General features: G+C 65.2%; 6 protein-coding genes across 6 annotated transcripts; 3 read left to right on the top strand and 3 right to left on the bottom strand.

Moving 5' to 3' along the window:
- Window positions 1-29: 29 nt before the first annotated feature.
- On the top strand, window positions 30-1,505 carry JCM10292_001166 (BRcat and Rcat domain-containing protein; the record flags this gene model as incomplete). Its single annotated transcript, XM_076648023.1, has 3 exons — window positions 30-985; window positions 1,057-1,087; window positions 1,170-1,505. 3 exons carry the CDS (start codon window positions 30-32, stop codon window positions 1,503-1,505), a joined length of 1,323 nt encoding a protein of 440 aa, XP_076506532.1.
- Window positions 1,506-2,265: 760 nt separating this feature from the next.
- Window positions 2,266-6,120, top strand: JCM10292_001165 (uncharacterized protein; the record flags this gene model as incomplete). Its single annotated transcript, XM_076648022.1, has 4 exons — window positions 2,266-2,817; window positions 2,882-3,014; window positions 3,074-4,208; window positions 4,269-6,120. 4 exons carry the CDS (start codon window positions 2,266-2,268, stop codon window positions 6,118-6,120), a joined length of 3,672 nt encoding a protein of 1,223 aa, XP_076506531.1.
- Window positions 6,121-7,304: 1,184 nt separating this feature from the next.
- On the bottom strand, window positions 7,305-8,122 carry CDC31 (centrin; the record flags this gene model as incomplete). Its single annotated transcript, XM_076648021.1, has 4 exons — window positions 7,305-7,326; window positions 7,394-7,459; window positions 7,517-7,664; window positions 7,792-8,122. 4 exons carry the CDS (start codon window positions 8,120-8,122, stop codon window positions 7,305-7,307), a joined length of 567 nt encoding a protein of 188 aa, XP_076506530.1.
- A 152-nt stretch (window positions 8,123-8,274) lies between these two features.
- JCM10292_001163 (DASH complex subunit ASK1) lies at window positions 8,275-10,558 on the bottom strand (the record flags this gene model as incomplete). The annotated part of the gene is made up of 3 exons (XM_076648020.1): window positions 8,275-8,318; window positions 8,380-10,240; window positions 10,304-10,558. The coding sequence occupies 3 exons, from the start codon at window positions 10,556-10,558 to the stop codon at window positions 8,275-8,277; spliced, it is 2,160 nt and encodes a 719-aa protein (XP_076506529.1).
- Window positions 10,559-10,805: 247 nt separating this feature from the next.
- VPS33 (tethering complex ATP-binding subunit VPS33) lies at window positions 10,806-13,477 on the bottom strand (the record flags this gene model as incomplete). Its single annotated transcript, XM_076648019.1, has 11 exons — window positions 10,806-10,918; window positions 10,973-11,071; window positions 11,129-11,558; window positions 11,620-11,786; window positions 11,848-11,922; window positions 11,988-12,299; window positions 12,356-12,542; window positions 12,602-12,706; window positions 12,768-12,973; window positions 13,120-13,234; window positions 13,313-13,477. The coding sequence occupies 11 exons, from the start codon at window positions 13,475-13,477 to the stop codon at window positions 10,806-10,808; spliced, it is 1,974 nt and encodes a 657-aa protein (XP_076506528.1).
- A 218-nt stretch (window positions 13,478-13,695) lies between these two features.
- On the top strand, window positions 13,696-14,930 carry JCM10292_001161 (uncharacterized protein; the record flags this gene model as incomplete). Its single annotated transcript, XM_076648018.1, has 3 exons — window positions 13,696-14,077; window positions 14,141-14,847; window positions 14,910-14,930. The coding sequence occupies 3 exons, from the start codon at window positions 13,696-13,698 to the stop codon at window positions 14,928-14,930; spliced, it is 1,110 nt and encodes a 369-aa protein (XP_076506527.1).
- Window positions 14,931-15,021: the final 91 nt, after the last annotated feature.

The following is a 15,021-nucleotide window of genomic DNA, read 5'->3' as shown; positions in this document are numbered from 1 at the left end:
CTTTCCACCACCTCTCGCTGTCGCATGCGATGGGCGAATCGCTCGCTCCCGAGGACGCTTCGCTCGTCGCTCAGCTGCTGATGGGCGACATCGCCGAGCTCAGCCGGCAGAAGGAGGGCCACAAGCGGTCGGCGAGCGAACGAGTAGCGATCGAGCTCTACCGCAGCGAGTTGCGCGACGTGCTTCAAACGGCGCAAGACGACCAGCTTGCGCGCAGCCTCGCCCGCGCGGCCAGGACGGACAGCGCGCTGCTCGACAAGCTCGCTCACGAGGAGCAGTGGGCGAGGAGGGACAGGGACATTGCGGAGCGCTTGTACAGGGTCGAGCAGTGGCGCGGGAGGGAGTACGACGTCAAGGACATCGAGCCGCACGTGCCCAAGCCACCCGAACTTCGCCTCGACCAGCCCGGGCCCTTCGTCTCGTCGCCACCGAGCTCTCCGCAGGCCGTTTCCCGGCCTTCACAGGGCCCGCGGCTCGAACCGCGCCAGGTCGAGTGCATCATTTGCTCCGACTCGTGCCCGAGGCAGGCGACGGTCAGGGTGCCGTGCAAGGATCAGCACTCGTACTGCTTCCGCTGCCTCACGGCGCTCTTCATCGCCGCGACCAAAGACGAGTCGCTCTTCCCGCCCAGCTGCGACGGTACCGCCATCCCGCTCGACCTCGCCCGCCCGCACCTCACGTCGGAGGAACTCAAGCTCTACAAGCGCAAGAGCCTCGAGTTCGCCTGCCCGAACCGCCTCTACTGCAGCAACGCGCGTTGCTCGACCTTCCTCGGCCCCTCACAGCCGCTCAAGTCTGCGATCCGCTGCGGCGAGTGCAAGAGCTGGACGTGCGTCGCGTGCAAGGCGCCGTGGCACGGCCAGTTCGGGCTGTGTGGCGCGAGCCCCGACGACGAGGCTGCGGCGGCGCTCCAGCGCGACTTTGCGTACAAGCGCTGCCCAAGCTGCCACCGCGTCGTCGAGCTCGAGAGCGGGTGCGATCACATGTGCGTGCTCGAGTACCCGTTGTCTAGTCGGCCTTCTTAACCTGACTCGCACTCGTACTTCTGCTCGGCAGCACCTGCCAGTGCCGCTACGAGTTCTGCTTCGTGCGTTTTGTCTCTTTCGAGAAAGAGGCAGGATTTCCAGGCGAAGGACAGAAGCAAGCGTAGCTAACGGTCGCCCACGCAGAACTGCCTCGCCAAGTGGAAGATGTGCGCCTGCCCCGTCTGGGACGAGCGCCGTCTCATTCATGAGGAGCGCCGCCTTGCCGAGCGCCAGCCCGTCGGCGGTGCCGCCGCTCCTCCCGCCGGCGCCGCCGCGGCGCTCCCCGCGCCTCCGCCCGTCGTCCCTCGCCCGCTGCGCGACGCCGCCGACTGCGACCACGCCGAGGCCGAGATCCTGCAGCAGCCGGGCGAGCAGTGCCAGCTGTGCCGGAACCACCTGCGCGACTTTATCCTCGAGTGCGCCGCGTGCCGCTTGAGGCTGTGCGTCAGGTGCAGGAGGAACCGCATGGGCGGGCGGTAATGCGGGTGCTTGATGAGCTTATCGGCGGGTGAGAGCGCAGGAGCGGGGTCTCAGGAGCGGCGGTGGTAAGGACGTGTCGAGGTATGGACGAAAGAGGGGAGAAGGATGGAAGCAAGCTTGTCTGCCGTATCGGAAGCCGACTGAGAGCGATTCTGGCGAGTCGAGGCGGTATGGATACTTTGAAACAGCTTCTCAGAAAGGCCGGCAGACCGGAAGATCACGTCGGACGTGGGCAACAAGTACGAGCAAGGTCGGAGAAGAGCACGCAAACGTGACGCGACGAATAGCAGTAGTCCACCCATGCGCAGGCATTCCTTACGACAGGAAACTATGAACAGTCCAAAGCGAGCCGTGCAACGATGAGGCGCCGAAGAAGGAAGAGCGAGATCGCAGCGATACGATCCTTCAACACGCCAACTTGGTCCGCCGCAGCCCTCGCCGCTTGGCGTGGCAAAGATACACTCGCCAATATTGCACACGCCCTTTTAAGCTACTCGCTCATCCCGCCAGTCTGTTCGACTCGCCGCCGCCGTCTTCCTGTCCTCATCTCCTCGCGGCGCAGGCTCTCCGGCGAAACGAGGGCAGCTGCACTGAGCAGCGCGGCTCAAGGCAGCGAGACTTTCATCTCGGTCAGCGCCTCGACAAACATCCCGTCTGCTCCCGCACGGTCCCCGTGTCGCGTCCGTGTCGCCTCGCCTTCACCGCCTCGCTCCCCGTCCCCCTCGCTGCTCTCCCCTCGACTCCTGCACCGTGAGCGACCATGAGTGGCCGAGCACGGCACACCCGCACACCCTCAGTCGACGGCGAGTCGCGCCGCGCGTCGAGCCACAGCCTCAACTACTCCTTCGCGTACGGCGCACCCGCCTCGCCGCACCTGACCGCCTCGACTTCGACCGCCCACCTGCACCAGTCTCCTCGGCAAGCCGCGCGGCAGGTTCCCGGTGCAGTCGAGGAGGTCGCAGAGGAGGTCGAGCAGGAGACCGCACGCGACACTGGTCGTGCGAGCGAGCCTGCATCGGTTCGCTACGCGCGGCTGGCGGACCGCAAAAGGGACCCGGGCGGGAACGCATACCCGCCACCAAAGCCTGTCGTTTACTCGGACGGGATGCAGAACACGAGCGTCAACATTGCCAACGCGTTCAAAGCCGCGACGAACGAAATGGGCGGCGCCGCGAAGGGCGGGCGGAGGGAGGACTTGCCGGCGACAACAGCGCAAGAGGAGCGCGAGGACGAGGAGCAGGACGACGAGGAAGACGATGTCGTGCTGGCCAAGCCTGCAGCCGCACCAACGAGTGCGGGCAAGAAGCGCAAGGTGCGCCTGTCGTGCCCACCTCTTGCATCTTTCCTGCTTTACTGATCCCTCTTACGATTTACAGAAACATGCGCCAAAAGACCCGACATACCGCCATCAGCCCGGGCAGAGCTCGAGCAGCGAAGAGTCGGAATACGACCAGCAACGCGGCAAGCAGAAGCGGACCAAGGTCGTCTCGGACGACAACGACCGAGCCGGTACGTTTCCGTTCCGCTCGCAATCCTTCCGCTATGCTCACTCTGTGCCGAACTTGCAGACGATCCTGCTGCGCTGAACAAGCCTCGCCGCCGCTCGCACCGCCCCGCCGACCCCACCTATCGCCCTATGGCCGACCCGTCTTTCCGCGCCGACGACGGCACGACGTCCGACTCGGAGGGCGCCTCCCCGCGAAGCCGGCGCAAGAGCAAGGGAAAGGCCCGCACGAGCACGAGCGGGCGATCCGCCGCGAGCGAGGCGATCCCGCGCGGCATACGCGACAGCGAGGTTTGGTATGGAAAGAAGCGCAAGGGACGGAAAGGGTCGAGGAGGTCCAGCGCGGGACACGGGGATGAAGACGAAGAGGAGGAGGCAGAGGAGGAGGAACACGACGGCGAGGGCGAGGCCGAGGAACTTGTATGGGCACCTGCCGAGCATGATGCTCAACACGATGCGTCGCTCGAAGACGCTGAGCAGACGCCGCCCGCTACCTCCTACTTTCTTCGCCTCAAGTCGCCTTCGCCTGGGCCTTCGGCCGCCTCGACGAGCCAACGACAATCGGGCTATGGTGCCGCATCGACGCACAGTAACGGCGTCTCCCCTGATCCCGCCTTCGCCGCCTTCGACCGCTCCCTCGACCCGAGCACGAACGGCCAGAGCCTCTCGGCGTCCTTCGACGACTCGGTTCTACGCGGTTCATCGTACGACTACAGCGAGGAAGAGCGCATCGTGCAGGCGCTCGAAGAGCACAAGAAGCACCAGCTCGCGCAGCAGCAACGGCAGCCGCCCGCGACGGCCGCACGCCAAGTCCCGCCGCAGACGCCCGGCCTCCTCGCCACGCCCATCCCCTACACCGGCGCGTACCCGCACACGCCAGCCGCCGCCGGAGCAAGCCCCGTCAGCGCGCTCCGGAAGCGGCGCCTGCCGGGCCCGCCGTCCATGCTTGGCGCAGGCACGCCCCTCGGCGCGGGAGACGACGACGTCGACGGCGCGGAGCAGGACGAGGAGGCGCGGCTGGCGGCGCTCGAGCGCGAGGGGAGCCGCTTCGGGCGGAAATGCGGCAGCGCGCTTGGACCCGTCGTCAGGGCGTTTGCGGCGCTGTGGCATGGCCTGCAGGACCCGATGCTCGACTGGCGCAAGATCTGGACAGCGGTCGGAGCGGCATCGGTCGCTGTGGCGCTGGCAGTAGCTGTCTGGTAAGTTGCTTCTCTCCGCATTTCCGTGTCGAATGAAGCATGCTCATTCTTGCTTGTCAGGCGCTCCAACCTGCTCGCCTCCTCCTCTTCCTCGCCCTCTTCCACCTTTGTCCCGCCCGACGTTCCGCCAGACTCGCTCGAAGGCCTCATCGCTCGCCTCTCCGACCTCGAACATGCGATGGGTCGCTTGTCCTCCGCTGCCGACACAGATCGCGACCGCTCCTCGCACGACCGCGCGGCGCTCTCGCGCCTCGCCGCGCAGCTCGACTCGCTCGAGTCGACCGTCTCTGTCGAGCAGTCGCATGCACAGGCCGCATTCGACAAGCTTGAGCGCGCGAGTGCACAGCACGCCGGCGACGCGGGTCGTGCCGTGCAGAGCGTCAAGGACGAGCTCGAGTCGCTTCAGATCCGCCTCAAGGCGCTCGCCGATGAGCAGGGGACCGACGCGCTCGAGCTGCTCCAGCTTCAGGGCAGCGTCTCGACCGTCACGGACACGGTCGCCGCGCTCAAGTCGCAGGTCTCGCAGGTCGCCAAGGACGTCCAAGCCGCCACGTCCGACGAGCGCATCACGCAGCTCGCGCTCGACGCCATTGCGCAGAAGCTGCCGGGCAAGGTCGCTGTGCAGATGGACCGCAACGGTCGGCTCGAGATCCACCCGGCGTTCTGGCGCGTGCTCAAGGACGCTTTCGTCGACAAGAAGGCGGTCGAGAAGACGCTTGACAGCAAGCTTGCTGCGCTCGACGGGCCGAAGCGTGGCGGACTCTTCGGCGGGTCGGCAAAGGATGCGAAGCCTCAGCCGAGCGCTGCCGCACCGCCATCCTGGGACGACTTCCTCGCGGCGAATGAGGATGCCCTCAAGGCCTGGGTTGCATCAGACCTCTCCAGCCGCACGGGCGGCGACGCCTTCATCAGCAAGCAGACCTCCCTCGACTTGCTCCGCCGCGAAATCAAGACGCTCAAGCGCGACTTCGAGTCCAAGGCCAACGAGAACTTCGAGCAGATGGGGCAGGAGCTCCTCGCCAAGGTCGCGAAGCAGGACGACATGCGTCGCAAGAATGCCGCTTACGCTCGACCGCCTGTCGCCGTTCCCGGTTCGGCCTCGCCCATCACCATTCAGTCGAGCGATGGTCAGAACGTCACGGCCGTCATCTCGTCGCTTGTCGACTCCGCCCTCCTGCGTTACTCGAAGGACGTCCTCGCTCGTCCCGATTACGCTCTGTACACCGCTGGCGGCCGCGTCATCCGCTCGCTCACGTCCGAGACGTACGATCCGCACCCGCTTAGCGTCGCGCGATCCGCCCTCGCCTGGGTCACCGGCTCTGCCGTTCCTCGCGGTCGCGCGCCTGTCACCGCACTTCATCCCGACACGTCGCCTGGCTCGTGTTGGTCGTTCGCCGGGCAGCACGGTCAGCTCGGCGTCCTTCTGAGCCGCCGCATCGTCCCGACCGACATCACGCTCGAGCACATCTCGCGCGATGTCGCGCTCGACGGCGACGTCCGCTCTGCGCCGAAGGACTTCGAGGTTTGGGGCATCGTCGACGGCGCCGAGCACGTCGCCAAGGTGGCGCACTTCCGCCAGGAGCAGCTCGCAACGAAGCGTGCAGCGCGGGATGCAGGCGCGTCGTCGCTTGATGACGACCTCGCCTCGCTCGATGCTGCGCCGGCGTCACTCCCTCCGAGCGCGAATCACTTCCTTCTCGCCGCCGGGACGTACGACCCCTCGGCGCCTTCGCCCGTCCAGTCTTTCCCCGTTACGTCCGCCGCGCGCCAGCTCGGCATCCCCGTGCAGGTTGTCGTCGTCAAGGTGCTCAGCAACCACGGCGAGAGCGCCTACACGTGCATGTACCGCGTGCGCGTCAGCGGATCGACCGAGGCGCAGCTTGACGCCGCGTCTTCGCCCGCCGAGGCCTAACACGCTTCACTGTCTCTCGTTCAACCAACCCGCCCTCTCTCGTTCTAGTCTGTCTGATGTGCACCCATCTACCCTTATTGCGTTAGGTCATTGTGTACAAGCTGTAACACTGCGCAATCCGGTCCTGCCGCTGTCGCCGTTTCTCCAGTTTACCTACCGCCGAGGTTGAGAGAGCACTGCCTGCGCCTCGATCGGATCCAGCACCGCGGTGGACGCGCCGCTGCCAACCCTGATGACATGCGGCACCATGTCATCCCTTGCTTGCGGAAAGGTGGCCGAGCGTGTCTGCGAGCCCTGGGCCGGCTTCCTCTGCGTCTTCTTCTTGGGAACGACCATGAGCAGCCCGTCGTCATCCGAATCCTCGTCCGAGTCCGCCGTCGCATCTGCGCCGCCAGACGCGGGAGGATTGGCACGGATCGACGGCTCGGGGAAGGTCGAAGCGCGCGAAAGGGGCTGATAGCGCTCCTTCGTGTCGACGCGAGGAAGCGAGCCGCGCGCACTCAGAGGACGAAGTAACGAGTCATTCCTTGGCGGGTGGTAGGCAGGCAGAGGGGGAGATGGCGGGCGGGCTGGAGCCAATGAAGCACCCGGTAGGCCCAGGGAGGGATGCCTGCGACACCGTACATTTTAGTGCTGATTGGTGCAACTATCGGAGAGCAAGGTCGCGAACGGTGGACCTCGGGCTGCCCGCAGGCCATTACGCAGGCGGTCGCCAGGCTTGACGATCGGGCGAGGCGGACCGACGTGCACAGACTTGCGCGAAATACCGTATGCCCCGGTGTCGCCGCTGCGCCGCAAGACAGGGCGAGCATCGTCGTCCATCGTGAGTGATGTGAAGAAGCGATTGCGACGAAGAAGAAGGAGACTGTCGAGCGAGCGACACCATCGCAAGCACGCCAGAGCCCAGACGGCGTCCGTGTCGGTGATAGCGAGGGCGCTGCAGATCACCGACGTGCCTGAGGCTGAATGCGCGCGGACAGACACGGAAGAGCAATCCGGCGCGTCTTCTTCTCCTGGATGCACAAGCTTGGATAGCATCGGGCGGTGCGACGGGCGGCGCAGAGCTCGTAGCGAGCTGCAGGCAAAGGGGTAGAGAATCGATGCGATTGGTAGTACACTAGCCGTACAGTACTTCGACAGCGAGACAACCGGGAGGGAGGCGAAGAGGCACGGGAAGGGCGTGGTCATACATCGTCCGACATAATCCTGCAAGAGCCCCAAGTCAGCTCTGAAGAACGCGACGTGCGAAGCGTCCGGTACACAGAAGACACACTTGATGAACTCCTGCTCGGAGATTTCGCCGTCCATGTCGAGGTCGAACTCCTCAATCATCGCTTGCCTGCTCGCCCGAGGGTCAGCATCGTCGACACGCCGCTCAAGAGACCCGGGTACGCACAGCTCCTCATCGGCGAGGTTCTCGCCCAGTTCCCGTGCAACCTTCTTCAGGTTGCGGAACGAGATCTTGCCGGTCCCCTCCTCGTCAAACAGCTTGAACGCTCTCCGGATCTCGTCGAGCGGGTCTCGTGCGAGGATCAGCTGCTCGGCTGCAGGTGGCAGGAAGCGCAATGAGGCGTGACAAGCAAAGGCGATTCGGCAAGTCGAGGTTGGGAAAGGTTCACAAGTCAGCACGAGCCATCTGACGCGCGTCAAAGCAGCTCGAGAGCGACGCACCGATACCCATGAAGCCATCCAGCCCGATCGTCAAGCTCCCTGCGCCGCCGTCGTCGTGGTTCCGCTCGCGCATGAGCTTGAGGACCTCCGCCTTCTTGAGGTCGAAGCCGAGCGCGCGGAGGGCGACCTTGAACTCGTGGTAGTCGAGCTTCTGGTCCTTGTCGAGGTCGAACAGCTCGAATGCCTCGCGCACCTCCTGCTGCTGGTCGGGAGACAGCTGCGACGGTCCCGTGGGAGGAGCGCGCGACGACGACGCAGAGGCGTGATGCCGCGACGAGGCGTACGGCGAGGGCTTCTTGGCCGACCCAGCGTTTCCAAACAAGCCCGACATGGCGAGATGAAAGCGGTGAAGCGATAGCAAGACGCGTCGGGACGCGACTTGGCGGCGACAACGAGATGAAGTGGGGAGCGAGCTCGCACAGCTTTCTAAGTGAGCCTGGTCATTGTCTAGAGCATGGCTCGTTACTAGCCGACAGCGATAATCTACTGATGACTCCTCCCCGCCAGCGGACTCGCCTGGAACGGTTCTGCACCACGATTGCGAGTCAGTCGAGCGTGTCCATGACAAGAGAGGCAGCCAGCACGCACCACTCGAGAGCAGCTCGCCACCGTGCAGCGTCTCCATCTCGCTCAGGCCGTGAAGGCGGAACCCGCTCCTCCTCGCCTCCTCGTCGAAGCTGTCGTCCTCGCCTCCCTCGCCCTGTCCGTCCACGCTGTCGCCATGCGGATCGGCGTACGTGACCCTCCGACTCGCCGCCTGTGCGGCTGCAGCGCCGGCCCCGCGAGCAGGCGGCATGCCAAAGAGCGTGTCCTCCGGCCCGTCCTGCCCAGGCAGCCTCAGCGCGCGGTGCCCGCCTGCACCGCCGAGCGGCTGAAGCTCGTCGCCGTCGCGCGAGTAGCCCTCGTCGAAGCCCTCAGTGTAGGTCGGCTCGCTCGGGCGGACGCCGTACGCGCCGTGTGGGTCCTCCTCGCCCGTGAACGACTCGTCACCGCCGCTGTGCGAGCCAAACGGCGGTCGTGTGTCATCGTCGACGATGCCGGCGTACTGATCTGCAGGCGCCGCGCCACCACCGCCGAGGAGGACATCGATGTTGGCCGTCGTGCCGCCGCCAAAGTCAGCGAGGGGGATGTCGTGGTGCGAGAGGGATGCCTCTGTCCCGGGACGTTGCGGAATCGGGCCTGTCAGGAAGCTCGGCTGTGACGGCATAGACGCGTAGCTCTCGTCGCGCTCGCCTGCGCCGGCGGCCGCCTCGTCGCTGAGCAGCGCTCCGCCCGACCGGCGCACCGTAGACCGCTGGCTCGGGCTCTCGTCACCGACGCGCTCACTCCGGTCTCCTGCCCCAGCTCCGGTAGCGATGTAGTGGCTGAACGCCATCGTGCGCGCCGGGTTCTTGAGTGCCGACGGAAGCTCGAGTGTCGGCGAGTCGAGCTCGGCGAGCGAGTCGTACACGTTCTGCACTGTGCGGCGCGCGGCCTCCTTCGCGGGCGTGCGACTGTAGGACGTCGCGGCCGAGGCGGGCGGGGCAGGCGAAGGGGGGTAGCGGCGGAGAGTCGACGTCGAGGCATTCAGCGCGTTGCGCGAGGCAGGAGCCGGCGAAGACATGAGTGCGCCGCGGGCGGTCGCAACCGACGAGGGGGCGCCGTACATCGAGTCATCCCCCGCGCGGCGCTTGATTGGCGAAGGGAAAGCGTCGAGCGCCGTCGTCGACAAATTGGCGATGCCGTCCCAGTTCTGCGGCAAGTCGTGCGGGAACTTGACTTTGCCCGCTGCTCCGGGCGTCGACGAGCCAGGCCCATGTGCACGAGGAACAGCCGGGCTCGCGAGACCCTTGCGCAGGATCTTCTCGAGCAGGACAGAGTGCGTCTTGTCGCCTCCTGCGCGCGGATTGCGCGACGCCGGCGACCCGGGCTGTCGCCGCAGGAAAGACGGCTCGCTCTGCCCCGTCGCGCTCGAGAGTTCGTGCAGTCCCGTCCGGCTGCGGTCTTCGGCACCGCCGCGCGCGCCGCCGCGTCCCATGGCGGCACCAACGTTAATCGTTTCGAACTGCGGTTCGGCGAGACCGGGCGAGTCGGGCGCATATTCGCCCAATTGGAGGCGATCCACGTCCGGCAAGTCGTACTTCTGCAGCGCCGAGTTGTCTGCTGAAGCGGACGGGCCGGCAGAAGCGCGCAAGTCGGTCTGCAGCGCCGGGAAGGGCGAGACATCGGTGGACCAGTGCGGCTCGTGAGGCGCGCTTGACTCGTTCGCGGCAGTCGTTGCGGCGCGCGGAGTGCTGTCGAAATTCAAGGACGGGTGCGAAGCGTATGTAAGGTCGCCCTCGTCGGAAGCGAGAGTGCGCTCCGGGGAAGCGGTTGCGTGCGACGGCTCGTCCGTGTGCACGCTCGCTTCTTCGCCGTACGGGTCGTTGAGGCTGATGTTGGCTGCTGCCTCGAAGAAGGGTTTCCAGAACTGCAGAAGAGGAGGATATCAGCGGGTTGTTTGCTGCGGGAGCGGAACGCGAGCAGTGCGCGCCTTGATCGACTGGAAGATGCGGGCGCTGTTCTCGCCGTGCTGCTCGACGGCGGGCAGGATTCGCTCGGTGACGACTTCGTTGCAGCGCGCGAAGTTCTCCTCGATGCGCTGCAGGAGGAGGACGAGGTTCTGGTCGAGCTGGTCGGTCGCGGCTTGCAGCTCAGCGGGCGAGAGCTGCGCTATCTCATCTTGTGAGAGCATGACCGGGTTCTCCGAGTCATAGAACAGCCGGTTCGGGTCCCGGAACGGCGGCATGGCGGTGTTGCTCTTCCTCGAGGCGATGAAGTCGGTGCGAGTGCGGCAAGGCGTGGAGGCGGATACGCGGGGCCGAGAGGGTAGCAAGGGCCTACGAGAGCGTCTCCAGGTGGGCGAGGGCTTCCCACGAGCGGCGCGCGCGGATGTCAAGCGAACAAGTCGCGCGCAGCGACGCGTCGAGGCGCCAACTTGCAAGTGCGAGCGAATGTCGGCAATACAACACGGAGCAAGTGCTAGCACAGCTCTACTACAACGGCCTAGAGGTACCATCGCCCGTCGAGCGGGTCGGCTGTGGCATGAGGGACGTGAGGAGCGAGCTGCCAGTGACCGTGTCCGTCGTAACGACCAGGAGGTGCCGCGCTGCACACGCGCAAGGTCAGCAGCGGTTAAAGCATGCCAAGACGAACAACGCACTCGGAATCTGACGGTTCAGCAGGCGCAGCGCCGAGATCTCGGCGAAGGTGATCCCGCCAATGAAGCAGACAATCGTCGTCGGAAGCTCGCCAGGCGGAGCTGCAGGGTCTGACAGTCAGTGACGATGAGCAACCTATGGCGCGAGAATGAGCGCACGTCGCTTCGCCGCGCCCTCGTCAATCCGCTGCCACTCGTCGAACGTCGCGCCCGGCAGCGCCCGCACGACCTCCTCGAGCCCCTTCCACCCGTTCAAGCTCGCCGCGCCCGTCCCGACGACCCCGCTTAGCGCCGCCGCGCCGTTGCCTGCACCGTTTGCTCCGCTCGCCGCGCCAGCGCCCGCCTGCGCGCCCGCTGCGCCGCCGAGTGCGCATTGCACGAGCCGGACACCGAGCGGCGCGTAGCCCGAGAAGACGTACGACGGGTCGGACGGGTTCGTCTCGTCTACGTCGTCGACGATGAGGCGCAGAGGCTTGCGCGCGGCAACGAAGGGAGGTTTCGGCATCGAGCGCGTGGTAGGCGGAGGGCGGACGAGGAGGTTGAGACGTTCGAGGGAGATGAGCAGAGGGAGATGATCGAAGCCGTAGGTCTGTAGCCGTACAACGCATGGGTAAGTGACAGAGGATGCGAGCGCTGGAGGTGTCGTGTACCTGGAGAATGTCGCGCTTGAACTCCTCGAGCGTCTTCTGCTTGATGCCTCCAGAAACAAGGCTGTACAGGCACAGCAGACGCAAGATCGTTCGCAGCGGTACCTCTTGATTGATCAGATCGCGGATTGTGTTCTCCTGTGTCGAGAGGTCGACTCCGGCAACGAGGTCTGATGGGTACGAGGTCAGACTCCGCAGGACCACAGGTGTCAGTGCACAATTTCGACGCACTCTGCTGCACCTCCAGTGCGATGTTAAAGTCGTCGGTGACCGTCAAGCCCATGATCTGCTCCGTCAGGTTCGTGTCTGCGAGGGTACATAGCAGGTCAGCCTCGTTCACCTCGCACCGTACCAAACGCCGAGAGCCGCACGAAGTCGCAGCGCCTGGTGCTCGCTCTGCAGCCCTCCCAGCTGCCCAACAAACTGCCTCAGCTCCGCCGCCGTCTTCGCCTGGTGGCGCTTCTCATAGTCGTCGTTGAGCCGCCGCGCGGTGCGGTTGAGCACCGTCCCGACGACGGCAAAGTTCTTGTCGCGCAGTTCGGCAAAGAGCGAGTCGGTCGACGAGGTGAGGAGGTGCTTGCGCTTGCGCGGGGGCTGCGCTGCGCCGAAGGACGTCTGCGAGGGAGTCGAAGTGGACGCCGCCGGGCCGGGGTTGAGCAGATTCGGGTCGACGTCGACATGAGCTGCAGTACGAGCGCGTCAGGGAGTAGTGAACGCGTTGTGCAAGGGCAAAGCGCACAGTGCTTGATCCCGACCACCTCGTCCACCAGGCCCTCGTAGGTCAGCTGCGTGCACAGCGCCGAGACCATGTCGACTTGTCGGTCGAGAACGATCATCGAATCGATGAACCCGCTGGCCAGCGGCGTGGAAGCGGAAGCGGCTGCTGGCTGTTCTCGCCGTAATCGCTTGAGGAGGTCGAGCAGTCGCTAGGAATGTCGGCGCGTCAGATCGCCCATCGTGTTGCGTGAGAGATCGCGCGACTTACTTGAGCAGATTCGCCCTTGCCGATGATGCGAGGGATGGTTCCGAACGCCCGCTGCACCGTCATGAGCGCCTTGGCCAGGTCGTACACTGGCGAGAAGTCCCCGTCCTGAGCAAGGCTGGCGGGCGTCAGCGGCCATTGACCATGGATACTTATGTGCTCCTCGTACCAGCTCCGTCCTACGCCACACGTCCTCGTATTCAAGGCTGAGGACGTCTTTCTCGAGGGGGATCAATCCGAGCTGAAGCTCCTGAACGTCGACCGATCCGAGCACGCCCAAGTCAGACAGCACGGTCGTGCAGAGCGTCGTCATTCGGGGCACAACGAGGAGGTGGAAGTTGTGCTGGTTGGCTTGCGGCATGGCGCGGATCTGGTCTGTTGGCGCGGAAGGGCAGGTTAGCCTCGCCGTATTCGCCTGCGTGCCCTATTCTCCGAGACCCGTCTGACTCGCTGCGCCTTTTTTGGGCTTCCAGAACGGCTCGAGGAGCCCACTGAACGAGCGATAGAGTCGGAGGCCGCACCTGCGATGATGCGCATCCAGCGGACCTCGGGGCGGCAGATGTAGACAATGTTGCGCTCTGCCTCTGCGAGTGCGCCCGGCTCGAGCCAGAACATCTTGGTCACCGCATGGTTGTTCTGCGCGCGCGTGAGTAAGTGAGCGCGACATCCGTGAGGGGCGGTAAGGTGGGGGAGGAGAAGAGCGACGACACTCACCTTGAGCAGGCCGACTTCAGTGACGAGTCCGAGTGGGCCAGCGAGGCTCGGAGTGAGGACGAGCGTCTTTGGCCCGACGATGCCCTCGAGCTGGTTCTGCAGCGACGTCGACCCGACGAGGCGCAGCAGGTCGACGTCGACCGCGCCCTTGGCCTGCGCCTGCATGTTTGAGCGAGCGTAGACTCGACTGTGCGCAGCCTGGCAAGTCCCGCGCTGCAGCTGGTGCGACTCGGCGCAGAGGCTTTGTTCCGACCTCTCCTCGCTCTGTCGCTCTGTCCGCGTCTCCTCTTCAGTCCCGTCGCTGCACGCACCGTCCTGCGTCGCTTCTGTTGCTCCTGCTTCTGTCTCTTCGCTCGCACCGTCGTCAAGACAACCCGCCCCGGATGCCTTGCTTTCAGGCGCTCCCTCCAGAGCTCGTCGCTCGCATCGTCCGCCTCGTCTTCGCCGACATCGACCCGGACATCAAGCTCGCAATGGACCGGTCCGCGCCACTGCTCGCTCTCTCGAGGCTCGTCGGCGAGATTGCGCGCGCCGAGCTGCTGCACGATGTCGCTCTTCGTCGCATCGAGCAGGCGCGGGCCTTTCTCGCGAGCATCGCGTCCCGCGGCGATGCCGCATCCGTGCATGTCCTCCGCTTTGTGGAGGCCGACGCTGCCTATGGCTGGCAAGACGTTCTCGACGACGCGGCCGCGCGATGTCGGCACCTGCGGGCCATTCACCTCGTTGACTGCAACCTCGACATCTCGTCGTTGACGAGTCTTCCAGGTCAGTCTGGAGAATTGCCTCGCGAGGTGACGAGGGTATGATTACGCAACGCCCATCGGACAGTGCTGCAGCTCCTGTCACTGCGGAGAACATTCGTCCGGTTCGAACGCCCAGGCGCCTTCCCTCGCCTCGCTATTCTGAACGCCGATTTCTCAACTGCCCTCCCCGCGCATAAGAAACGACTCTTCTCTCCAACAACGCTACCCGCTCTGCGGCACCTTGCTCTGCATTACGCCTCATTCTTTGTGCAAATGCCCGAGCCCGAGGACGAGTACAACTACCTCCTCCCGCCACCCGACCTAGTCAGCCGGATCGACTCAGTCACGCTGGAAGTCAATGAACAATACGACCGACTAGGGGGCACCAGGACAGGCGGGAGGCACAACCTCGTATTCGTCGTTGCGCAAGAGGCGCCCGACCAGCTCGTCGAGTGGTGTCGCCGCCGTCTCCCCATCCACCACCTCCGCATCGTCGCCAGCCCGAGCGAATGGTCGATCTCCTCGCTCGAATCTCCTTCCGCGCCGGCGACCGCGCGAGCCGCTGCCGAGAAAGCGCTTGGCACCCTCGTCTCGTGCGTCAACGGCGACATCAGCGGTTTCTGCCTCCCGCTGCGCACACTTGTCGTCCCCTACTGGGTCCAGCGCATCGCTCGGTGGACCGACTTGGTCAAGCGCATGGGACCGGGCGTGAGGGTCATCTTCCACGAGGAGCATCCGGACGACTGGCCGCTCCCAGCGGCGTGCGTGAGACTTGTCGAGGAGGAGCTGAGGGTGCGCACACCTCGAAGCTCTTCTCTGCGTTGTCACTGAGCCTTATCTTCCGCGGTACGCAGGCTTCTGCGCAAAATCTGTAGACCCTCGCATGTCGCACCCTCCTTTGCGAACGTCCTGCCTGGCGCATTCGAGGCAATCAGCCACCCTGACATCACGCTGTACAGCACAGCA

This window comes from Rhodotorula paludigena (genome assembly GCF_050403205.1).
Source record: "Rhodotorula paludigena JCM10292 DNA, Rt_paludigena_JCM10292v1_ctg12, whole genome shotgun sequence".
Lineage (NCBI taxonomy): Eukaryota > Fungi > Basidiomycota > Microbotryomycetes > Sporidiobolales > Sporidiobolaceae > Rhodotorula > Rhodotorula paludigena.
This window is presented reverse-complemented; position numbering and strand designations above follow the sequence as displayed.